The sequence below is a fragment of the Heteronotia binoei genome, chromosome 12, assembly GCF_032191835.1.
Source record: "Heteronotia binoei isolate CCM8104 ecotype False Entrance Well chromosome 12, APGP_CSIRO_Hbin_v1, whole genome shotgun sequence".
Lineage (NCBI taxonomy): Eukaryota > Metazoa > Chordata > Lepidosauria > Squamata > Gekkonidae > Heteronotia > Heteronotia binoei.
In genome coordinates, this window is record NC_083234.1 from 45,892,162 (window position 1) to 45,918,010 (window position 25,849).

At 47.5% G+C, this 25,849-nt stretch overlaps 1 protein-coding gene across 1 annotated transcript in view; it reads left to right on the forward strand.

Moving 5' to 3' along the window:
* FAM178B (family with sequence similarity 178 member B) overlaps positions 1-25,849 on the forward strand; it is a 235,287-nt gene that overhangs the window by 132,731 nt on the left and 76,707 nt on the right. The window contains exon 11 of the mRNA XM_060251835.1: positions 13,466-13,556. Coding sequence (XP_060107818.1) covers positions 13,466-13,556 — 91 coding nt within the window. The remainder of the gene's footprint in view (positions 1-13,465; positions 13,557-25,849) is intronic.

The window sequence follows — 25,849 nt, forward strand, 5'->3', positions numbered from 1 at the left end:
GCTGAGACCTGACATCACTTTCTTGCCTAAGGTGATCTCACCCTTTCACCTTAACACGGACATTTTTCTGCCGGTCTATTTTCCCTCGCCGGCTAATGACTCCGAACGCCGCCTTCATGCGCTTGATGTGAAGAGGGCCCTTTCCTTCTATCTGCATCGTACAGGGCCCTCGCGTAAGGACCCGAGACTTTTTGTGTCCTATGCTGCATCCTCCATGGGACAGCGCATATCTTCGCAACGCTTGTCGAAATGGATCACAGGGACCATACGCCTGTGCTATCTACTTCGGAAGACGCCTCTTCCGGGTCCCCTGCGGGCCCACTCGACACGGGCGATTGCTACTTCGGAGGCGTTTATGAAGGGAGTTCCGCTGCAGGACATCTGCAGGGCCGCCACATGGTCCTCGGCACACACCTTCGTGGCACACTATGCCCTGGACTTGCGGTGTCGACAAGCTTCTTCTGTGGGCCGGGCAGTACTGCAGTCGGTTTCTTCCTGATGGACCGTTGCACCCTCCGCCAGGTAGGCCTTGAGCTTGTTAATCTCCCATCAGTGTGATGCACAGAGACCATGAAGAAGATAAACAGGTTTCCTACCTGTAACTGATGATCTTCGAGTGGTCATCTGTGCATTCACACTACCCGCCCGCCTTCCCCGCTGCGAACGGTCCCTCCTGGGGGCTACCGCGGCGGCCAGAAGGAACTGGCGGGATGTCCGCTGCCGTCCTGGTGCGCATGCGCAGTGGGGCTGCTGGGCATGCGCACTGGGACGGTGGCGCGGAAATCCGTAGCTTTGAAGTTTACCGACGGAGATCGGCGCCGGCGCCTACTCCCATCAGTGTGAATGCACAGATGACCACTCGAAGATCATCAGTTACAGGTAGGAAACCTGTTTTTCCCGCCACCTCCTATGTGGGATCAACGTCAGTGGCCTTGCTTATTCGGGCCTTACCCATATCCATCACCATATCCTTGGTACCCTCCCCATGAGTTACCGGAATGGGACCAACGTTCAGAAACTTCGCATTTCTCGAGGGTTTCACATCACTCGGCTACTTGTCTTGCACCTTCGGCATCGGTGTCGATTCCTCCTGAGAGATGCAGAGAGTGGTCTGGGGACTCGCAGGTTCATCCGTCGGTATCACTCCGGTCACCCAAATGTGCTTTGACCCCAATGTTATCGGAACACTCTGGGAGGAGAGATTCTTCAATATCGGATTCTGAGGTCGGTACCGTTGATCCAGATAAGACAGCGGAACCTTCTCCAGACTCAAATATACCTGAGGGCCTTCCAATATCCCCCTTGGAGGATCTCAAGTCATACGGGGATCTGGTGAAGCGTATGGCACAGTCTCTGTCCCTCTCGGTGGTCAAGTTTCAAGTTTATTTAAATTTATATCCTGCCTTTCCCACCGAGGTGGCTCAGGGCGGCTCACAACACATAAAAATCTAACATAATTTTTGAATTTAAAACATCTTACACAGTTAAAACAGTAAAATAATAAAACATATAATGGCGGTCTATCAAAACTACACTCAGCTTCCAGTGCCAGTTAATTATAAGCCAGCTGGAAGAGGGCTGTCTTACGAGCCTGCGGAACTGGCCAAGGTCCCACAGGGCCCTCGCCTCTTCCGGCAGTCGGTTCCACCAGAAAGGAGCCGTTACAGAGAAGGCCCTGTCCCTGGTGGATTGCAGGTGGGCTTCCTTTGGCCCGGGGATAACAAGCAGATTTTGAGATCCCGATCTCAGTACTCTCTGGGGAACATGTGGGGAGAGATGGTCCCTAAGGTAGGCAGGTCTTAGGCCATATAGGGCTTTAAAGGTAATAACGAGCACCTTGTACCAAACTGGGTATATTATTGGCAGCCAGTGCAGAGTCCGGAGCCCTGGCCGAATGTGCTCCCATCTTGGGAGCCCCAATAACAACCGGGCCGCGGCATTCTGCACTAACTGCAAATTCCGGGTTCGGCACAAGGGCAGCCCCATGTAGAGGGCATTACAGTAGTCCAGCCTCGAGGTGACCATTGCATAGATCACCATTGCTAGGTCATCATGCTCCAGGAAAGGATCCAACTGCCTCGCCTGCCTAAGGTGAAAAAATGCGGACTTAGCAGTGGCTGCTATCTGAGCCTCCATCGTTAAGGAAGGCTCCAATGGTACCCCCAAACTCTTGTCCTTGTGTGCCGCTGTTAGTGGCGCACCATCAAAAACTGGCAGGGGGATTTCCCCTCCTGGACCACGACGACCCAAGCAAAGGACCTCTGTCTTCACCGGATTTAGCCTCAGCCTGCTCAGCCTGAGCCACCTAGGCATGGCCTGTAACGCCTGGTCCAAATTTTCTGGGACGCAGGCCAGCCGTCCGTCCATAAGCAGATAGAGCTGGGTGTCATCAGCGTACTGGTGACAACCCAGCCCATACCTTCGGGCAATCTGAGCAAGGGGGCGCATATAGATGTTAAATAACATTGGGGAGAGAACCGCCCCTTGAGGCACTCCACAATCAAGCATGTGTCTCCGAGATAGTTCAGCCCGAATCGCGACCCTTTGTCCCCGACTCTCAAGGAAAGAGGAAAGCCATTGTAAGGCCAACCCCTGAATCCTCGCATTGGCGAGGCGGCAGGTCAGTAGCTGATGGTAGAGCGTGTCGAACGCTGCCGACAGGTCCAACAACATCAGCACCGCCGAGCCGCCCCGGTCCAGATGCCGTTGAAGGTCATCTACCAGGGCAACCAACACCGTCTCCGTCCCGTGGCCCGGGCGAAAGCCGGACTGAAGGGGATCAAGGATGGAAGCATCCTTCAGGAAACTCTGTAGCTGCATCGCCACTGCCCTCTCGATAAGTTTGCCCAAAAAGGGCAAATTCGAGACTGGCCGGTAGTGTGACCAGGTCTAACATTGTTTTTTTCAAGAGGGTCTAACATTGTTTTTTTCAAGAGGGGACAGACCACCACCTCTTTAAGCGGTGTTGGAAAGTGCCCCTCCGTCCAACCGCAGCCAGTCGTCGATGATACTGTATTCGATATAATGCAGAGAGACACATTGACAACTCTGGCCCTTCCAGTGACCCAAATCATACTGCAGCCAGTGAAAGAGTCTTGGGCAAAGCCGGTATCCACACCAATTTCTTCACGATGCCTGGATCACATGTATCCTGTCCAGGAGGCTGGTGCTGAGTTTTTGTTTTCCCACCCCAAGCCCAATTTGGTGGTGGTTTCTTCATCCTCAAAGGCGCACAGGACCCATTCTTCTCCACCTGACAAGGAGGACAAGAAGATAGTGCTGGCAGATGGTTCTACTCAGCGGGAGCTTTGGGAGTAAAAATCTCCAACTACGCTGCATGTATGGCACGCTACCAGTATTCGGTTTGGGAACAGCTCACACCATTGATGGCATCCATGAGTGAGGAGAAGAGGGCTTCGCTGAAGAAGCTGCAGAGAGAGGGATTTGCTGTGGCTAAATAACAGCTGGCCGCATCAAAACACATGGTTGATGTCTCTTCCAAGACCCTCACTTCTGCCATCTCCCTGCGCCAGCATGCTTGGTTACGGTCCACGGCCCTTCAGCCTGACACCAGGGCCTATGTCGATTGAAGGTGAATATTAGAAGCAGGAAACCAGCCAGGGAGGCAGTGGGGCCCTTTGATGACCAAGGGGTAAAAGGATTACTGAAGGAGAATAGGGAAATGGCTGAGAAGCTAAATGCATTTTTTGCCTCTGTCTTCACTGTGGAAGACGAGAAGTGTTTGCCAGCTCCAGAACCACTAATGTTGGAAGGGATCTTGAAATACCTGAGTCAGATTGAGATGACAAGAGAGGAGGTCCTACAACTGAAAAACGAATTAAAAACTAATAAGTCACCAAGTCTGGATGGCATACATCCAAGAGTTCTGAAAGAACTCAAAGTTGAACTTGTGGATCTCCTGACAAAAATATGAAATCTTTCATTGAAATCTGCCTCCGTTCCTGAGGACTAGAAGGTAGCAAATGTCACCCCCATCTTTAAAAATGGTTCCAGAGGAGATCCGGGAAATTACAGGTCAGTCAGTCTGACTTCAATACCGGGAAAGTTGGTAGAAACCATTATCAAGGACAGAATGAGTAGGCACATTGATGAACACAGGTTATTGAGAAAGACTCAGCATGGGTTCTCAGCAATGTTTCATGAAGCATTACGCTCTGGACATGCATGCTCAGCAGAGGACTTGTCTGGGAGCTGTGGTGCTGCAATCTGTCTCTTCTGGTTGACTGTCTGCTCCCAGCTCCAGGTAAGTCTGGCTTGCTAATCTCTCATGAGTGTGAAGCACAGAGACTACGAAGAAGATAGACAGGTTGCTTACCTGTAACTGTAGATCTTCGAGTGGTCATCTGTGCATTCACACTACCCGCCCTCCTTCCCCACTGCTGATGGTCTCCCTATGTTAGGGGCTTCCAGTGGTCAGGAAGGAACTAGCGGGATCCTCGCGCTAGCTCCGGTGAGCATGCGTACTGGGACGCCTGTGCATGCCCACTGGTGTCGAGCGTGAAAAAATCCCGGGCTTTTTAGGTACCGATTCGGGGATTGGCGTGGGTGCTCTATCCCATGAGTGTGAATGCACAGATGACCACTCGAAGATCTACAGTTACAGGTAAGCAACCTGTCTTTTTACCTCTGACCAGACTGCATATGAGGCCCTTACAACTGGCTTTTAGCAAGCTTTAGAGCAGAGTTGCACTCATTTTGGCAGGATATTTTCCATCCATAGACAGGTAATTAATGGACTGTCATGGTAGAAGTCTCGACAATCTATCTCAGGGCAGATCATTTGGGATGCCTCGTTATGAGGTAGTACTTACTGTCAATGCCTCACACTTGGGTTGGGTTGTGAAAGTTCATCTGTGTGAGGTATCTGGTCACAATCAGAGAGGGTATGTCACGAGAAGTCTTTAATTCCCTTTTCAGTTTCTCAGATATTCTGCGAAATCATTCCATATTACTCCAGACAGACAACACAGTCACAGTGTTTTATATCAACAAACGGGGGCACTGGGGCCAGGGATCTCTGCCAAGAGGCAATCTCAATTCAGTGAGCCACACTGAAACTCAGTGCATTGATTCAAGCAATCCACATTCCAGGGAAATAGAAGGTAAAGGCCGACAGATTGAGCAGAGCAGGGAATCTGTCACACAAATGGTCTCTAAAATCAATATACCTGGAACCTCTTTTTGCCCTGCGGAGTATTCTGGGGATAGATTTGTTTGCTATCCAGGAGAACACGAAGGCAAGGAAATTCTGTTCCTGTGCTGGCAGGGACACAGGCTTTCCAGAGACCCTGGGTAGGGGTGTTATTTTATTCATTCCCCATCTCCCTTATTGATCAGGGTACTGGAGAAGGCCAGCCGAAACGGCTCAGAGATAATTTTGGTAGGCCCATTTTGTCCCCACAAAATTTGGTTTCAGAGCCTTAAGGAACTTGCCCAGGGGCAATATATTCCTCTGCCCAAGCACAGGGACTTGGTCAGCTTGGGCAGTGTGCTCCATCACAATTTGGAATGTCTCAAGGCTCAAGCATACAGCTTGGAGAATTGGGACAGGAATCTTAGTTTGTCTCAGAAAATTAACAAGGTTTTGGTTAATTCATGTAAACTTAGCACAAGAACACTGTGTGGTTATAAGTGGAAATGATCACTCTTTGAGGGGAGGAGAGACATATGTTTGGTGTAGTGGTTAAGTGTGTGAACTCTTATCTGGGAGAACTGGGTTTGATTCCCCACTCCTCCATTTGCAGCTGCTGGAATGGCCTTGGGTCAGCCATAGCTATCGCAGAGCTATCCTTGAAAAAGGGCAGCTTCTAGAAGAGCTCTCAGCCGCACCCATCTCACAGGGTGTCTGTTGTGGGGGAGTCGCTCTGAGACTCAGAGATTCAGAGTAGAGGGCGGGATATAAATCCAATATCATCATCATCATAATCTTATTCTTCTTCTATGGCCTCATCTTAATATAGTTTTTGAAGAATAAAGGTTTTGTTTTCTCTTCATTGAAGGTACACTTAGCAGCAATTTCTTGCTTTCATTTGGGGGTGGAAGGAAAATCACTTGACAAAAATTTTTCTCAAGGGTTTATCTAACCTCTGCCCAGCCAAGAGCCCTGTGATTCCTCAGTGATCCCTGTTATTGGTGTTAACACATTTAATTGGCAAGCCCTTTGAACATTTAGTGACTTCTATGAAAGTTTATTTTTTAGTGGCAGTCACATCTGCTAGATGGTTGAGTGAACCGGCACCACTATAGGTCAAGCACTCATTTTTGAATTTTTTTCCAGAAAGGGTTATATTTCACCCAAGCCTTAGTTTTCTACCTAGAGCTATATGTAAGTTCCACCTGGCACAGGTATTCTAACTTTGTTTTCCCCTACCCCTTTATTTATCCTTTAGTCTATACTTAATTCTGGTGGACCAACGGGTCATAAGCCAACAAATTCATTACAGTACTGCCCCGAGTTCAGAGAGTGAGAGAAGGCTACATTCTCTAGATTGTCAGGAGAACATTGTTATTTCACCTGAAACAGGCAATGGAGTTCCATAAAGATAAGGTGTTGTTTATATATTTTTCAGGACCCAGCTAAGGGAAGGGGGGCTTCCTTTCAGAGAATTCTAGATGGATCGTTTCCATGTTTAAATAGGTGAGCATGCCCTGCCACCAGTATTCCCTCTAAGATGTGGAGTCTTGTGAGCAAAAATTCTACTTCATGAGCTACGGGCATTAAAGTTGTGAGCTACTGCATCAATTAGTTTGCTTTGAGACCATTTTTCCTGAACTAAGGCAAAAAAATGTGAGCTGGAGGCTAAATAACTGAGCTAGCTCACACTAACTCACTTTAGAGGAAACACTGCCTGCCACCTGGTGTTTTAGCTTGTTTGAATCCCCATGTGGGACTGCACAGAAGACTTATGAAGAAAACAGGTTTGCATTGACCTATAACTGTTGTTCACCAAGTATCTTCTGTGCAAGCACACATACCCTCTCTCCTACTCTGCGACATGCTTCCTTTGGCGGCATAAAATGTACTAAGGGTAGGGCCACTGTTGTGCGGGAGCATGTGGTCCTCAGGTGGGAACAAGTTTCTGGGTGTGGTACACAGTGCCCTCTGGAAGCTCTTAGCTGTAAAAACCTACTGATTGGCAGGCCCATGTATGCACAGTCCTCTGTGTGTGCCTGTTCAAAAGATACTAGACGAACAACAGTTACAGGTAAGTGCAACCCTGTTTTCTCATTAAGAAGTGAAGGGATGCTGCTGGATTGCAGATGCTGCTGATTATATTTACACATCAAAGAAAAATAGGTCAACTGGTATACACTCAACCCTCAGTCCCTGCAGCAGCCTGGAATACCTCAAAAGGAGGACAGTCACATTATAACTCCAGAATCTGCCAAGTTCAGGACTCCCAAACCCCTTTGTAGTTAACTCATTATAATTAAATGTCATACAATGTGTTATAAGGAATTTTGCTTTTCAGTCAGAGAGATCTGTTAAAGAATTAGTTTGTATGATCATTCCCAAAGTGTTTGTTGCTACAGAAACTGAAGTGTGCTACAGAGGATTGAATTAAGACAGACATAATGTTTTGGAGCACTGCAGCCAGTTTGGGAAGCATCCTCCGCCTTTTCTGTTTAAATTGACGTTGTCATATCCAGAGTGGGGGGTGGGAATAAAGAATGCTTCTCTAATATAGAAGCAGAAACCTGTTAGCTTTAGTAGGCATGGGCATAGACTGGGAAAGCCCACTTTGGTCCAGGGCTCGTGAACTGGGCAGCCCTGACCTAAGTCCTGAACCAAACCCCCAAACAAGAAAACTGCCCAAACTGAACCAGTTTGGCTGGTGTCAGGCCCTCACTGCTGGTGCACCCGCATCATCCAGAAGTGACGCATGCATGTCAGCCCCCTAGTGTGCTTGTATCACTTCCAGCTGGTGTCAGGCCCCACCCCTGTCCCATGTAACCCTGAAATGATGCAAGCACGTCTGTGATATGCTTGCATTTATGGATAATGGTGTCATGCTGGGGGTGGGGCCTGATGCCATCCAGAAGTGGCATGCCAAATATGCAAGCCAAACCAAGCAGAAAAGCTCAGTGAGTGTTTTGGGGGAGGCACCTTCCCTGAAACATGGCTTGTGGACTCCAAACCAGGCAAAGTCTGGCCCGGACTTTGGCTTGGGTTCGGATTTGTGCCCATATCTAATGAATGGTTTGATGGGCTAGCGTCTGTACTGTCATGAACTCATCCTCCCTGCTTTCCAGTTCTGAAGGCAATTTTGTTAATTTTAGAAGGGAATTATAGTGGTCATGGTACAGTTTAGAGGAGGGATTTCTACACAGTTGGGGGGCTCCCTAAGTATCCAGAAATATATGCCTATAATTGTTTTTCAAAGGGGAAAAAAATGCAAATGGCTCATTATCTTGAGTGACAGAATGTTGAGGATAGTTGAGTGCTGTTTTTCGGGAGGGGTAAAGGAGACAAAGGGGGAAATTGGCCTGCTTGAGCCTTAATAACTTGTAGTAGCTAGATGAGGGTTGGAACACACACAGTCATTTGGTTTTTTTCACACAACAATGCATCTATGTGGCTACTAAAACAGTACAGCAGCAATGGGACTTCCAGATGGCAGCTTTCCCAGAATTTTCCCCACCCAGTCCCCTCTAGTGTCCATTTCCGCTGTCACTGGACAGTTTTAAAAAAAATCAATTGACATAGCATTATAACATTGTAAGAATATGTTCTGTGAACTCTTGGCTCTCTTTCTTTTTTGAAAAAGGTAAGTCTGTATCTTGCTCCCTTGCAGAGATATAAAAGGAGAAGCAAATAACTGCAATGAAAGGCGACAGAGACTTTAAAAAAAAATTCCTTGGGGGGGTAGCAAGGGAAATTGCTGCCACAGGAGACTGGGGGAGGGTTTTGCTAATGTGGGTGGGACTGGAAAGATACAGAATATCCCATACACACAGATGCCAGCCCAGTTTTTCTGTGATCTTTCCCAAAACACTGCAGCAAAAAGCAGGTTTTGGAAGTATCACAGAAATAAAAGGGGGGAGCTATGGAGCATCTCAATGCTGATGGAAAGTGTGGGGCAGGGACTGCTTTCCAATAGCATCCAAGCCGACCAAACATCCTGTGTGTAAGAGATCAAGGATGCTGGGACTGTAACCTCTTGGAAGCTAAAAGAGTCCTAGTTGGGGTGAGAATTAATTAGGATCAGAGGAAAGGGCTTCTTTGAACCTAATTAATTAATCCTTGCCCCCAGAACTCTTTAAATTGCAAGGTGGGCTGTTTTGGAATTGGGGAGAAGGGGATGAATGAAATTAGGGTCAGGAGATACATGCCCTACTCCAAAATATTCCTCTTCCACATTGGACCACTAGCAGGGCCTTGCTCTGCACTTAGCACTTTGGGACTGTCCTGTTGAAGCACTAGACTTCTTAGATTGAAAGCTGGCACTGCTGTTCTAAATTACACCCTTCTAAGCCCATTGCCTTTAAGGGTATAACTCTGTTTAGGACAGCACTGTGAGGAAGAAGCTATTCATTAGCACTGGAACTCAGCAGCCTCACATTATCACACTACTGGGCATGCTGATGGGAGGAGGATTTCTCAGTTCATTAATTCCTAACCTGTCGCCAAATCCTCTCAAGCCTCCAGTTTCTGTATATCTGTTGTGGAAACTGCAAAGCTGGGGAAGAGCTGGAACCTGATGTGAGTCCCTTTTTATATATTACATCTTTCTTCATTCTTAACTCCCATGTTGGATGCATCCATTTGTTATAGTTCAGAACAGGGAGGTCTCGTGCTGCACAGATCCCTGCTTTCTCTGACAATATTTATGCAGTTATAGCGAACTAGTATAAGAATGTAAGAAGTGGTCCATCTAATCCAGCATACTGTGTTTCACACAGTGACCAACCAGTTGCACTAGAGTGCCAACGAACAGGGCATAGAGCAGGGATGTCAAACTCATTTTATTATGGGGACCGAATCTTCCACACAAGGACAACACTCCATGTAGTTTTCTGCTACTGAAAATGCAGAGGCAGTTGCAGGGATAACGGTATTTACAAAGCAGTTTTCCCTCACACTTTCCTGTCCTTATCCTCATCATGGCCAGCATTCCCCCTTGCCACTGGAGGGCTTTCTGGGGCTTAATTTTTTTTTTTTTTGTAATTAACATATCACTAAAGCATAATATAACGAGTTACTAGCTCCTCTGAATTCCCAACTTTCATTTTTCACAAAATAAATCTATAGCCCCTTTCATTGTGGATGCATAAAAGTAAAGGCATACCTCCATTAAGATAAGGATTATAGACTTGCTTTCTTAAATAAAAGTTGGGACAGTTGGTGCTAATAGACAGATCATTATATATACTTATAGATCACTGTATATATGTCAATTTCTGGTTTCTAAAAAGGTTGAAAAAGGCTTCTGGTAGTAAGGGAAAATGCTAGCTACAGCAGAGACTGAGGCATAGAAAATGACGGTGATGTGTACAGGATCTAGAAAAATGTGCACTACATGGCACACAAGCATCCTTTGGACTGTTATCTTTCAAACTAGTATAAGAATGTAAGATGTGCCCTGCTGGATCAGACTAGTGGCCATCTAATCCAGCATATTATGTTTCACACAGGACCAACCAGTTGCACTAGAGTGCCAACAAATTATTATTATGAGGGCCGAATCTGACACAAATGAGACCTTGTTGGGTTGGGCCGTGTCAGACTGGGCCATGTGTGTTCCAATTTAAGATTAGCTAGCAGTGATATAGACTTTATAAAGAACACAAATAATTAAAGATTTTTTAAAAACTTAAAACATGCTTAAAACGTTATCAGTCATTGGTCTTAAAGGTGCTTTCTTTGTATTTCTCCCATGGGATTCAAGGAACTGGGTAAAGGAAGCTCTGGCTCTTTCCTTCTTTCCCCATGGGATCAGGAGGGGAAGGAGTCTCAACCAATACAAGGAAGAAAGACTTGGTTCAGTAGCTCTGCTATGCAGTTGAGAGAGCCTGGCAAAGCAAGCTCTGCCTCCCCGCTTCCTCCTCAAAGGAGGAGCCTCAGCCAATGGAGAAAATAGAGGCTTTGCTCTGTAGCTCCTATGCAATGAGCAAGCCTTGCAAAGCAAACTGTGATGCAGAAGGAAGCAAGAGAGAGGGAGAAGGAATCAGACAGTCAGTTGCTCGGGGGCCTGATAGGAGCCTGGGGGCCTGATTCGGCCCTCAGGCCACATGTTTGACATCCCTGGCATAGAGGCTAATGCCTTCCCCTGATGTTGCTTCATAGCACTGGTATTCAGAGGTTTGCTGCCTTTGTATATATGGAGGTTTCCTTCAGTCATCATGGCTGATGAACTTATTCTCCATGGATCTGTCTGATTTCCTCTTAAAGTCATCACTACATCTGTTGACAGTGAATTTTACAACTTAATTACTTGTTGTGTGAAGTAGTATTTCCTTTTTTTCGAACCTGTTGCCCATCAATTTCATTGGGTACCCCTAAATTCTTGTATTATGGGAGAGGGAGAAAAAGGTCTCTCTTCACCCCATCTATAATTTTATAAACTTCTATAATGTTTCCCCTTAGCTGTCTTTTTTCTAGGCTGAAAGCGTTCCAACTTCTAGGCTGAAAGCATCCCTTATGGAAAGCGTTCCAACTCCTAAATCATCTCGGTTGCCCTCTTCTGTATTTTTCCAGCTCTGCAATATCCTTTTTGAGATAATGTTTGAGAAAGAGCACAGCAAAGTGGGGAGACACAGAAAATTGGACAACTGGTAGATAACATGTGGATGCTCCAGAAAACCCCACTCTGGCTTGAATGCCAAACTGCAGCAAAATTTCTGTTTGGAAGTAGGCATTTCTGTCCTTCCTTCATGGGCTTCAGAGTGCTGTACACCTGAAGAAATGTACATGCACACGAAAGCTTGTGCCCAGAATTAAACTTTGTTGGTCTTAAAGGTGCCATTGGACTCAAGCTTTGTCCTGTTGCTTCAGACCAACATGACTGCTCACCTGAATAAGATTCTCAGGAGGTCTTGAGCAGTTCCAGCCCTGCTTGGCTTTCTCAACATGACTGCATTCTGTGCCTTTCAGCTGCATCCTGGAACCTAATATATGGGCAGTGACATCTTTCCAAGGGAGGGAGGGAAGATCTACAGCTCTATAGTTGACAGGTATAGGGGAGGATCCTTGACACATCAGCACTCTACCCAAAGTACAGGTCCCAACCTTGAACCCTGATTGACTGAGCAAAAAGGATGGTGGAATCATTGTACTCCCTTACAATTGCAAGGAGGATGGTTGCCCTTCGTTCAAGGAGCTGATTCAAAAAATGTGCATACATCTTTCCAAATGTAACAACATTATACATCTCAAATTATATCCAAGAAAAAGGTGTTCCTAGGTATCCAAAGGCTGAAAACACTTGACTGTATACAGTACAGACCGTATAGACACTGTACCAGGGCTTATAATGCACAGGGCACTTAACTCCTGAACCAGCGTTTCAGAGCCCTGCAGCTTTAGTTCTTCCAGGGCACACAGAAGCTCTAAGGGTAGATCCTCCCTCCTCTTCAAATCCAACTTCCTAGGCAGATGGATGCTTTAAAAAAAAAAATCACTGGCATAGTGATCCCTGATTGCCTTTGTCATTGCCAGCAGTGCCAGCTCGTGTTGCTGGAGCATGGATATCTGGTTTAATTAAAATGCTGCTGATTGAGGTTTGGATTGTGGCAGGTTAGCTTATCTCTTTGTTTCTGAGCAAATGCTGTGGACAGGCCATGGCTGCCCGGCCTATGATGAGGTGAGGAAGAGTGAACTGGTGGGGCTGGCATAGAAGTTCGTTCTCACGCTGCGGCTGGAGGCCTTCTGTTGTTCTTGGGAGCAACAGATGGAAACAGGATACATCTGTAGTGGTGGCATAATCGGAGGGACAGCATCTAAAGATGAGAGAAGACATGCTAGCCAGTGATGAAGCAGGTTTTGGTTTGCACCACTGCCTGCCCCGTGGTCTGTGTGGTTTCTTTTCTTGACGAGGGGAATCCAAATATCACTTTCCTCACCTCTCACTAATAAGAGATGGAGCACAATCCCCTGAGAAGTTATCCTGTTCCAAGCCTCATTGAAATGGAGTTGTGCTGGTTGCCTGAAACCTCTGAGGAGAAGAGCAAAAGAGCAGTCCCACAACTGGGCCAAGAGCTTTTCCACACCTCAGGCTGAAAATCAAAATGGCAGCCATTGCACTTCCACTAGCAAAAACAATTAATCATAATGCAATCATACATTAAATGATTTGCTCCCCTTTTATAGTATTAGGAATCTGCATCTTCCACCTTTGTTGTAGAGCCACCCCTGGGCATCCCAAGAAAAGAGTAGAATAATCCGAAAACCTCAAATGGCAGCAAACTTGCTGAGGATTTTCTTTTCTTTTCCTTTTTCCTCTAGGCAGCTACGCAGAAATCTGAGCCTGAGCTTCATTACAAAGCTTCTGGGAAAGATGCACATGGCAACAAGCCCTTGGCAAGAAGAGATCCAGGTTGGTGCAGGAAAACGTGGGAAAGGATTGTGAGGGGGAGCGAGTTTCATTTTCATCTAGGTCAGAAAAAGAGTCCGAGGAGATCTGATAGCCTTTTGGTAGATCCTTCTTGAAACATTCAAAGTAGCTTAGTGGTTAGTGGTCAAAGTACCTTTTCAGTGTCAACTTGATTGCAGAGGAGTTTCTACATATCCTGCAACAGAATGCTTCCATGTTTCAAAGGATGCTGGGAGACATTTTCCGCTTCAAGAGTGCTGGTAGGTTTACTGGGCTCATCATGGCTGATCAGTGATTCACTCATTACACACTGCACAGGATGGGTTGGGGCCCTCACCCTGTGTAATAGTCGATGTGAGTTGTGGGTTCTCCATTCCTGCATGTGGGGTGTCCCTTTGGATTGGGAGAAGGGGCTTCAGTCTTTCCATGACCCCTTGCATTGTTTTTTCAAACTGAAATGAACTATTTGGCCTGTTGGGAAAGCTCTCATGTTCCATGTGACTTTAAACATCAATTTCCCCCTGTGGCTGTGTGCCCTTTGGGCAGTGTGCTGTCTTGGGGCAAGCTGTCTTGTAACGTACCATATCCACCATGATAGATTTTGTCCTTGAAGCAAAAAAAAAAAACTTCCCTGAGTAACCCCAAATTTCCCTAAAAACCCTCTGATGTCTATTCTGAGGAGTAGGGTGCCTCCTACTACCAGATCCTTTCCACTAGATATGCTAAGGATTGAATCTGGGACCTTCTGCATTCCAAGCAAATGCTATACCACTGAGCTAGAGCCTATTCACCCCCCTCAAAAAACACTGAGTAGCTTTGGTAGAACCTCACCTTTATTAATCATATCAGCAGCTCTGTTTCCTTGTGTCATGGCTCACACACAAGAACAAGAGATGTCTCTCCCTCCCCTCTTGAAAATGCTAATAAACCCAGATTTAGTTAGTGGCACTGGAGGTTGAAGGGTTAAATCTGTCTCCTCTCCAGGTGCCCTGATCTTGCCTGGAGACATGCATATATGGAAGTACCTTTAAGAGATTCCTGGTCTTCATTGTCTTTGGGCTGGCCCTAAAATGGGGGGTGGGGGTGGGGTAACATGTTGCTGCACACATTGGAGAGGAGGGGGTTAAGGAGTGCTTTGTGGCTTGGCTTGCACAGGAGTGAGTGGACCTGACAGAGCCAAAGTCTCTGGCAGTTCAAGCCTCGCTCACTTCCAAATATATATTGCCCCCGTTAAAAAATTAGTTGCCCAGTAGAGCTGTATATTTTGTTTGCTGTTCTAGCAATTGAATGTAATTTCAAAATTGCCGAGTTGGCTTATTTCAAAGCCCATCACAGTAGAAACTCTTCTGGCAAGGCATGCAGGTGGGCGGCTTATTTTTGTGTATTTAGCTATATATACGTGTAGTGATTCATCCGTGCAACTCAGCTATTGTTTAAATATCCTCCCTGCCTTCTTTTTTAAGGGAGAAGAATCAGCAATCAGCAAGCACAATGGGGAGCGATGGGAATGGACGTGAGCGGAGAAGAGATCTGACAGATTGCTTTCTCTCTCCTCTCTTTCTCCCCCTCCCCAGTCCTCCCATGCTCCGTTGAAACAAAATTTCTGCTGATTTGTTAACATTCAAACCCACAATGGGGTTATGCAGAGTGGAAATGCTTTAGAGGCAGGAAAGGAGTGTCATCTGTGCTGTGAGGAATAGTTGTTGTTTTTTACAAGGGCAAGTTTGCACATGATTGGGGGGGGAGTACCAACCGTGTTTATACAAGTCACCTGATGGCAAGGCCAGGCTGGGGCTAGGGTTGCCAATTTTGGCTAGGGAGAGGGGTATTCCTGGTGGTTTGGAGGTGATGCCTGGGGAGAGCGTTTGACAGAGATTTGATTTTATAGAGGCTGCCCTCCAAAGCTGCCATTTCCTTCAGAGGAACTAATCTCTGTAGTATGGAGATCAGTTTTCATTGTGGTTGAACTTCAGTCCCCACCTGGGGATTGGCAGCTGTTGTTAGGGCAGCAGGTGAACAACCCAGTACCAGATCTGGAGTGTTCTCCAACCTATCTGCAGCAATCAGATGGAAACTGAGGTCAGAACTCTAAGTACAGTGAGCTGGAAATACTCTCTCCTGTATTAGCCAAAGCAGAGCTGAAGGCAAGACTCATATCATTGACAGCTGACCTGGCCAATACAAAAGCCTCATAATTGCATGTCAGTCAGAGGCACCATATCTGCCTCTTTTGTGTTCTCTGAAGAAGGCTCTAAAGTTTAAACATGCATAGTCCTGGATAAATTAGTCATAGTCTCAGGCTATCATATTTCCAGCTCACTAGATCCTTTGACACAAAAGCATCCAGGCAGAACTTTGTTCTGATTACACACCTGCCTCATCCCACAGTCTGCAGAAATGTCATGAGCTGTGCAGTCCTTTTAGGAGGGAGGATGTCAAAATGGACACTTGCACCATTGCACTTGATGCTGGTCTTTGCAAGACTTGATCTGTTGTTTGGGACTCTGCTCAGGACAATGCCTCCGATTTGTGCCTTTCCCAGACTTTTGCCAATTATAATACATTAACTGAAAGCAGCATATAGTTTTCTGCTTCCCTGTTCCCTGAGCCTTGCGAAGTTCAGAGCAGCTTTTGAAATCGTGTCAGAAGAGACTGGTCTGTTGATTCATGGTGTGCAGGTTCCAAAGGCAGAAATGAGCACACAACACACAACTTGGAGGGTCCGTTAATTGTCCTCTGTATTCATGAATGTGATGGGATCATGGATTGAGCAGAGCAAAATCCTTGCAATCAAGCCCCATTAATATTTGGATCCTGCATCCTCTCTGATTGTTAGAATCCTTCATAGTTGTTCTTTATAAGCAGCAAAATTTGGGATCTAATGTCAGTAATGAGACACAGTTTGACGTGCTGAAAAAAACGGGATCAAATAGCAGCATTTTGCCAACAGGGCTTCAAGAGTTAGTTAGACTCAGAGGCTCCTGCAGGGTGGGAGTTTCCTACTTTGCCAGCATCAGCAACTGTATCATGTCTAAATAGGAGACTTTTTTTCGGAATCTGTCTCTGACACCCACATCACTCCCCCTTCCTCTGTGCCATTTCAATGGGAGACAAAGATGCGGTCAAGGAATTGTAGCTCTGGGTCAATGTCATGTGAACTGATCCCTTTCAGCAGAAGCCCACACCCCATCCTACAGAAGGTCAGGCCTGGCTGGGAACAGAGGCTGCCTTTCTGAGTGTCCTTTTCTGCTCTCTTGAGGGCTGGCTGGGGTTGGCTCTGTTCCATATGCTTGCTGTACCATTGCCTTTTTAGGCTCGAAAACCCAGAGACTGGAGCATTGGTGGCAGGTTACAGAGCTGTTGTTTGGGAAGCCCAAGCAACACAGATCCCTGACAGGCGAGACTGACTCTAAAGGATGGGCCTGTGAGCTTTGCAGCAGGCCCTTATAGGGGTAGAAAAGTGTCTCCTAGGTTGTAGTGCTATTTACATGAGCATGAGAGACAGAGAGAGACAATGCTTCTGTTAAAGATGCAGCCTATTTTTGCATGCATTTCTTCCCTCCTGTGTCTCTCCTAAAAAAGTAAGTGCATCCTCACATGGGAGCTTTGACCTTTGTTGATCTGCTGCCCTTGTGCTTTTGGGTGGATTACTCAAGGGTAGAGCTATGGCTCAATGGTGGACCCATGTGTTTTGCATGAAGAAGGCCCCAACCTTAAAGCTAAAGGATCAGGTGGCAGGTGATGTCTTGGAGAGCTACTACCTGTCAAAGTAGACAAGACTGGCCTTGATAGGCTAGTGTTTTTACTCCATATAGGGCAGTTTCATGCAGATATATGATTTTACCTGGGTTGTCTTAGATGGTATAGCAACCCCAAACCCATAGGGCTGCCCATTCTGCAATGAGCAAGATGGAGCCTTTTAGTCCACAAACACTCATGCTGGAATAAACTGTGGTTCATCTTCAAGCTGCCACAAGACTCCTGTTTCTTCCTCCTGCTGCAATTGCATTGGGGTGGTTGAAAATACAGGGGTGTTGCCTGTTAAAAGATGGGTGAGCTGATTCACCAGCTGTGGCTGTAGAGAGACCCAAAGGAAAGGAAACCAATGGAGCTAGGACTGAGTTTCAGCCATTGCCTTCCCCTGTGGCAATTTGGAAAGGCTCTTATGAATCACTCAGGAGGGGGCTGCCTTTACCAGGTCCATCACTGGAGCATCCTCAGGTTTTCCACCTACTAGGGCCCAGAAGGCGCATCACTTGCTCACACGCAACAGCTGTGGAGCATGAGAGGGTTGTGTGTATGTGTGCACATGTGCAGTTTTGCACTTTTTAAAATTAATAAGGCAGCAAATAGACAGATAAAAGCCCAAATGTTCATGCAGGGCTTTAAAAAATAAATTCTAAATAGGCAGGCAGTGTGCCTGAAGTATGGCGGGAGGGGCAAGGCAGCTGTGCCAGCGTTCAATTTGCTATGATTGCACATCTCTCATTTCTGGTTGTGAAATCGGGAAGAAGCTGGGTCCGTGCCACAGCTGAAGAATTTGCTGTGAGCTGTTTTTTTCTTTAATATTATGTCTGTCTTCAGGCTTCCTCTCTGTCCTCCCTCCCCTTGGTTATTTCTTTATCTCTCTCAGCCCTTTTGCCAGCATGAGAAGAACCCTGTTTGTGTAGAGAAACAGCAGAGATTTCCTTGGACCACTTCAGATCACTGAGCTCCTTCTGCTGTCCATAACTGCAATCCCACCTACCAGCTAGGTCAGAGTCCTAGGATTTGAATGGGCTCAGGAGCTGAGCCTATGATCCACTGCTCTGTCAACACATCAACTCTCATAAGACTGGGCTTACAGGTCTCAGCACTGGTGAGGCCACCATCAGCCCTGCTCGCCCAGGTGTTTGCTTTCCATACTTCCATGGAGGTATAAAAATGCTAGGAAGGAGAAGAAGCAGCACATGGTCTTCTCTGCCCATATTGACAGTGATCAGAATAACTTATCCGGGGGAGTGGGGAGTAGGTCTGGAAAAAGAGGTGCCAGAACTCTCCAAAGGAAAATGAAGGAGAAACATATGGGTGCCCCTCATGAACTTTAAAGCTTTTTTTGAGAATTTTTGTTTCCGCAAAGAGGTTCTGGAACTCTGTTCTGCTGCATTCCCCCAGAAAAAAAGCCCTGCTTGTTATATTGATGGAGCTCTTTGCAGAGTGTGAGCCAGGAAATGCTGTGTTGAAACTTCGCCGCAGCCACAAATGGTGCAATTCTAAACAGAGTTACACCCTTCTAAGCTGGTTGAATTCAGTGGACTTTATTTTATTTATTTGATTTGATTTGATTTATATCCCGCCCTACCCCACCAAAGCGGGCTCAGGGCGGCTCACAATATAAAGGTTCTAACAGTAAAATTCAAATTTTAAAATACAATAGCAATATACATAATTAAAACATTAAAAGCAATACATCAATCCAACAGTGTGCTATCTATAGACTTCCTTCAGTATTTTGATATTTTGGTACCGGTCAGTTATAGGCCAACCGGAAGAGGACTGTCTTACAGGCCCTGCGGAACTGTCCAATATCCCGCAGGGCCCTGACCTCTTCCGGTAACTGATTCCACCAGCAAGGGGCTGTGATTGAAAAGGCCCTGTCCCTGGTTGACTTCAACCGGGCATCCTTTGGCCCGGGGATTACAAGGAGATTTTGAGAGCCAGATCGCAGTATTCTCTGAGGAACATATGGGAAAAGACGGTCCCTAAGGTAAGCAGGTCCTAGGCCATATAGGGCTTTAAAGGTAATAACCAGCACCTTGTACCGGACTCGGTATATTATTGGCAGCCAGTGCAGTCCCCGGAGGCCCGGCTGAATGTGCTCCCGTCTAGGAAGCCCTTTGAAGGATGTAATTCTGCTTAGGTTTACGTTGAGGGTCAACCTCCACCAGTTTTTCCATTTGTTGTCTTTCTGTGTTTTCCTCTTGGCATCTCTGTGCTTTCTTAAAGCACCTTTGATCCATTTTGTGAACACATGGAGAAGTGACTAAGGAAACCAGGAAAGGACAACAAATGGAAAAGGAGAATGTGAGGAAGCTTGGAAAGAAGCAGTCAAACCACAAGAAAACCTCTGTGTGACCCTGAAACTCACAGGGCTTTACTCAAGCCACCATTTTCTCACCTCGCTTTTTACAGGTTTACCTTATAGGGGTATTGTAGAGCATTATTATAAATGCTAGTTCCTTTTACATGGTATTCTGGACCGTTGATCATTAGTTTAATCTGCTATTTGTTTTGTTTCAACTCCTTCCCATAGCACAGAGATGTCAAACATGCAGCCTGGGGGCTGAATCAGACCCCCGGAGGGCTCCTATCAGACCCCTGAGCAACTGGCTGTCATCTGCTTCCTTCTCCCTCTCTCTTGCTTCCTTCTGCATCACAGCTTGCTTTGCCAGGCTTGCTCAATCGCACAGGAGCTACAGAGCAAAGCCTCTATTTTCTCCATTGGCTGAGGCTCCTCCCTTGGGGAGGAGGGGGGGAAGGAATAGTTTGCTTTGCCAGGCTTGCTCAATCGCACTGGAGCTACAGAGCAAAGTCAATATTTTCTCCATTGGCTGAGGCTTCTCCTTTGGGGAGGAATGGGAGGAGGGATAGCTTGCTTTGCTAGGCTCTCTCAATCACAGAGTGACTGAACCAAGCCTTCTATTGGCTGAGGCTCCTCCCGCTCCTGGTCCCCTGGGGAAGGAAGGAAAGAGCCAGAGCTTCCTTTGCACAGTTCCCTGGATTGTACAGGAGAGATACAAAGAAAGCACCTTTAAGACCAACGAATGCTAACGTTTTAAGGATGTTTTAAGGCTTTTAAAAAATCTTTGTGTTTGTCCATGTCCTTCATAAAGCTTGTTTCTCCGGTGGTCTGGACAGTGGGTCGGTCCGACTACTGGGTATAGGCTCCTCCTCCTCGTCACAGGGTCGGGTGCTCCAATCGATCCGGAGGGGGAGTGGCCTATACCACCCAGGACGCGCCAGTTCTTCTCCCGGCCCTGCACGAGGCAGGACGGTTTTTCTCCAGGCGCTTGCTGAGAAGCGCAGAAGATCCGGATTACTGAAACAAAACAGACCGGAAGCGTTGGGATCGGTCCCAACAACACCGGTGGTGGCAGTCTGCAGGGTCTACTCACGAGTAGACCTTGAGCGAACGGCAGACGCCCGCAGCGCTTCGTTCCCTCGCAGTCGCGATTGGAACCAAGCCGGAAGGAAAGAGAGGCGGCAAGCGCAGAGGCAGCGCGGTAAGCCGCCCTACAGCAACAGGGCTGCGCGCGAGTCCACGGGGCTTCAGATGGGTCCCCAGGCTGCCCGCGTTGTCTCTCCTTCGGACTGCCTAGTCGTATAGGCTTGGCAAAGGAGTGAGAGAGAGAGGCCTCTGAGGGGGTTTGTTCCTGACTGGAAGGCAAGATACCAAAAGGCCCAATAGAGGGCGCAACGGAGACATTCTGTCTTCCATTCTGAGCTTTTTCCCGCTTCTTTTTTAGTTGCTTTTGCCTTTCCTTCCCTTATAGGGACGTGAGAAGCTACAAAATGGCGACTAGCTCTCATAGCAACTCACACAGCGAATGTGATCTACCTCTTCTGTCTGGGGCTCTGACTCCTCAACAGGAGGCTCAGAATCTTGACCTCACAGGAGAGGATGCCAAGTCAAATTTAGTCCTTTGACTTAAGAAAGAGCTGCTAAAAGAGTTGGGACAGGACCTTCGTCAGCAGCTGGACTCCCCTGCTTCCCTACAACCAAAAAAGAAGGATGGAGGGAAAAGGGGCAGAGATACTAGTCCCAGTGACACTATGGAAGGACGCTCTAAGATCAAGCCTCCTTTGGGTTTGGATTCCCCCCTCTTGAGCTCAGCTGAGGAATCAGAAAACTCTAAGCAGTCAGATAAGGAGGAGGGTGAACTGTCAGACAAGGAGGAGCAGACTGACACTGTTCAATCTAGGCTCTTTCCTTCTGAATACTATTCAAAATTGCTTCCCAAAGTACTGAGGACCCTCAACTTTGTACCCACTCCTAAAGAAAATGAGGAGTTGGATCCTGATCTCCCCACAGGTTCAGGGGAGATGATGCCAAAATTGAGCAGTGCTCAGACAGGGGTTCCTTTGCCTGCGGCCTTTTTTTGCCTTAGTCAAAGCGGAATGGGAACGTCCGACTAAGCCTAAAGCAAACCAACAGGTTCTCTCCAAACTTTATTCGCTTATTCCACAGGCTACTAAGAGATTAAAGTTACCAACAGTGGATGACCCTGTAACTAGCCTGATTTCCAATTCGGTCCTTCCTATGGACGCAGATGGTTTACCCAGGGATCCATGCGATAGGAGGGTTGAGCAGGCCTTACGCAAAGAGTTTGAAGTGACATCTTGGGCCATCAAGGCAGCCACTACGTCTTCATTGTTTGCCAGAACAATGTGCACGTGGTCTAATAACTTGGCAGCTGCAGACAGTGGAGCTCCTAAGGAGTTCAAGGATGAGTTAAAAAAGATTGCTTTATACGCTGCCTTTGTGGCAGATAGTTCATTAGACACCATGCAACTGGCGGCCAGGGCCATGGCATGTGGGGTAGCTGCCAGACGCAACATTTGGTTGCGTAATTGGGAGGTAGACACTGCAGCCCAAGCCAGGGTGGCAGCGGTGCCTTTTAAAGGAGCCTTGTTGTTCGGGGAGGGTCTAGATAGATACCTCACTGAGAACAAGGATAAAAAGAAGGTTTTACCTTCCAAGAGTAAAGAGTCGAAACAGAGGAAGTCCTTTCCTTCCTTTCGAGATTCGAAGAAACCATCCAGACCAGGTTCCTTTCGTCCCTTCAGAGGCAAGTGGCAGCAGAAGGGGCGTGATCCCAAACCATACTACTCTGGGAAGGCATATCAGGGTTCCAAAAATCCCTCCAAGAAAGGAGGATCCCAGTGACTATGCCTCTCACCAGCCAACAAACAAAATAGGGGGTCGTCCTTCCCTTTTCACAGACATTTGGAATCAGTCAATTCAGGACAAGTGGGTTCTAGAAGTAGTGGAACAAGGTTACGCCTTGGAATTCCACTCTCTTCCCCCCAACCGTTTTCAAGGGGTTCCCCGGAAAAAAGATTTATCTGCTCACAGAGCAATGTTGTCGGCCATTCAGCACTTGGTGAATATAGGGGCAGTGGAGGCCGTCCTGGTACTTCAACAGGGTTTGGGGGTTTATTTGGTGATATTTTTAGTTCCCAAAAAGAACGGGGAGTTCAGAACCATTCTGGATCTGAAATGGCTCAACAAGTTCATCCTGACAAAACATTTCAAGATGGAGACACTACGGTCAGTATTGCTAGCCATTCAGCCTCAGGATTTTCTGGCTTCCTTGGATCTGTCAGAGGCCTACTTGCATGTTCCCATTCGGGAATCACACAGAAGTTTTCTACGTTTCTCCTACGGGGGGAAGCATTTTCAATATTGAGCCCTGCCGTTTGGTCTGAAGTCTGTGCCCCGTGTATTCACAAAAATTCTGGTGACCCTGGTGGCGGAGCTGAGATTGCGGGGTGTGGCCCTATTTCCTTCCCTGGATGACATTCTGGTGAAGGCAGGGTCCCACCAGCAATGCCTGGAGGGCATGCAGCAGACAGTGACCATGTTGCACTCTCACGGCTTCGTGGTGAACCTAGAGAAGAGCAATCTGCTTCCCTCTCAGATACTAGTGCATCTGGGAGTGGAAATAAATACAAAGGTGGACAGAGTCTTCTTAACCCCAGAGAGACGGGAGAAGTTTTGCCTCCTTCTGCAAGGGGTGTTACAGCAACTGAAGGTGCCAGTCATGAAGTTAGCACAAGTCTTAGGGATGATGGTATCCTTTCAGGATCTACTGTCTTGGGCCAGATTCCACACTCATCCCCTACAATTTTTTCTGCGGCCTTTTCAGGAGATTATAAGGAACAAAATTCCCAAACTGGTGACACTACCGTTAGAGGTGACGTCCCAGTTACAGTGGTGGTTGAACCCGGGTCTTTTCAGTCCAGGTTACCCGCTTCGCGAACCTCAGAGGGTTTGCATGACTACAGATGCCAGTTTATGGGGTTGGGGGGCTCACTCACAGGATCAAATGATCCAGGGTCAGTGGGAGCCTCACGAGATGAAGCGCAGTATCAACTTCCTGGAACTCAGGGCGATCCGGTTAGGGTTGCAGGCAGTTCTGAGGGGTCACCATGTCCTGGTGAAAACGGACAACTCAACCGCCAAAGCATATGTAAATCGACAGGGAGGAACCAGGGTGAAATCACTTCATGCCGAGGCGAAGGTTCTCTTCGAGTGGGCCGAAGTCAATCTCCTGTCAATCAAAGCGGTGCATGTTCCAGGGAAGGACAATCTGCTAGCGGATTGGCTCAGCAGACGCTGGCTGGACCAAACAGAGTGGATGTTACACAGGGACGCCTTCTGTCTAATAGTGGACAGGTACGGACCTGTGTCGGTGGACTTGTTTGCCACGGCAGAAAATTGCCAAGTGGACAGGTTCTTTGCCAAGGTCAGAGACACAAGGGCAGAAGGAACCGATGCCCTCAGTGCTGCATGGCCGACGGGACTAGTGTAGGCCTTCCCGCCCCTTCCTCTATTACCCAGGGTGTTACAGAGGGTGGTGGAACTAAAGGCGGAGATGGTGTTGGTGGCTCCCTTCTGGCCGAGACGGTCATGGTTCCAGGAGCTCCTGAGGTTGTCTATTCAGCCTCCTTGGCGGCTGCCAGGGAGGGACGACCTTCTGACACAGGGCAGCATGTCTCATCCTCAACCAGACATGTTGCAATTGACAGTTTGGAAGTTGAGCGGTTACAGCTCAAGGAATTAGGTTGTAGCACCAGAGTGGTGGACACTATGTTAGCATCGCGTAAGTGTTCCACTAATAGGATATACAATACCACCTGGAAGGTTTTTGCTTCGTGGTCTACCTTACGGGGGTGGGATCCGATGAAGGTGAAGGTAAATGGTATTCTAGGTTTTCTTCAGGAAGGGGCAGACAAGGGGCTTTCTACCAGCACGCTACGGCGTCAGGTGGCGGCCATATCGTCTATACAGGGGGTGCGGGGACGTAAGTCCTTGTCAGCGCATCCGCACATTAAACGGTTCCTGAAGGGTGTTGCTCTCCTTAAGCCCCCACAGGTACATAGATTCCCCTCGTGGAAGTTGAATATAGTACTAACTGCGTTGTGTGGGCGTTCCTTCGAACCTATGGCTTCCTGTGGACTGAAGGAACTGACTCTAAAAACAATTTTTCTAGTGGGTATCACTACAGCACAGAGAGTGTCTGAGTTAAGGGCCCTGTCGGTTGACTAGGAGCTTTGTGTTTTCCATAATGAAAGGATGGTGCTGAGGCCAGACCCATCTTTCATTCCTAAAGTTAATTCTGTCTTTCATAGGTCCCAGGAGTTGGTTCTTCCAAATTTTTGTCCCAACCCCCAGTCTCCCAAGGAAAGGGAGCTGCACTGTTTAGACGTTAGGAGGGCACTTAGTTTTTACATTGATCGCACAAAAGACTGGAGGAAGTCTGATGCATTGTTTGTTTCATTTAGCAAGTAGTCGCAGGGACGACAGGTCTCCACTTCCTCCCTTAGCAGGTGGCTACGGGAGTGTATTGTTTTGGCTTACAAGGCCCAAGGTCAAACCCCTCCAGATGGGATCACGGCCCATTCTCTAAGGGGTGCTGCAACATCAGCTGTGTACCGGTCCTTTCCGTCCTTAGAAGCTGTGTGTAAGGCAGCGACTTGGAAATCGGTACATACCTTTACCAGGCACTATAAAGTGGATAAATGGGCTTCAGCGGAGGCGGCCTTTGGGAGGCGTGTGCTGCAGCATGCACTCTAAACAGGGAAGCCGGTCCCGCCCGGGGATGTTCAGCTTTGTTACGTCCCAGTAGTCGGACCGACCCACTGTCCAGACCACCGGAGAACGGAAGATTGGTATCACTTACCGTGAAGCTTCCTTCTCGGTGGACTGGCAGTGGGTCGGTCCGGCCCGCCCGTTAAAGGTTGAGCGGCTTCCTGAGTTTTGGAGATGGATCCTGGAGCAATGGTGCTTTCCCTGTGGGGAGGATGTTACCTTTGCTCTGCTTAACAGTGACTTTCTTTCAATCTGCCATTTGTATGGTGTGTTGAACTGTAATAAACTAATCTTCTCATTTATTCGTCTCTGTACGTGAATGGGTAGGTGGTGAAAATTTTTATTATTAGGGGGATGCGGCTTGGATACAACTGGCGCGTCCTGGGTGGTATAGGCCACTCCCCCTCCGGATCGATTGGAGCACCCGACCCTGTGACGAGGA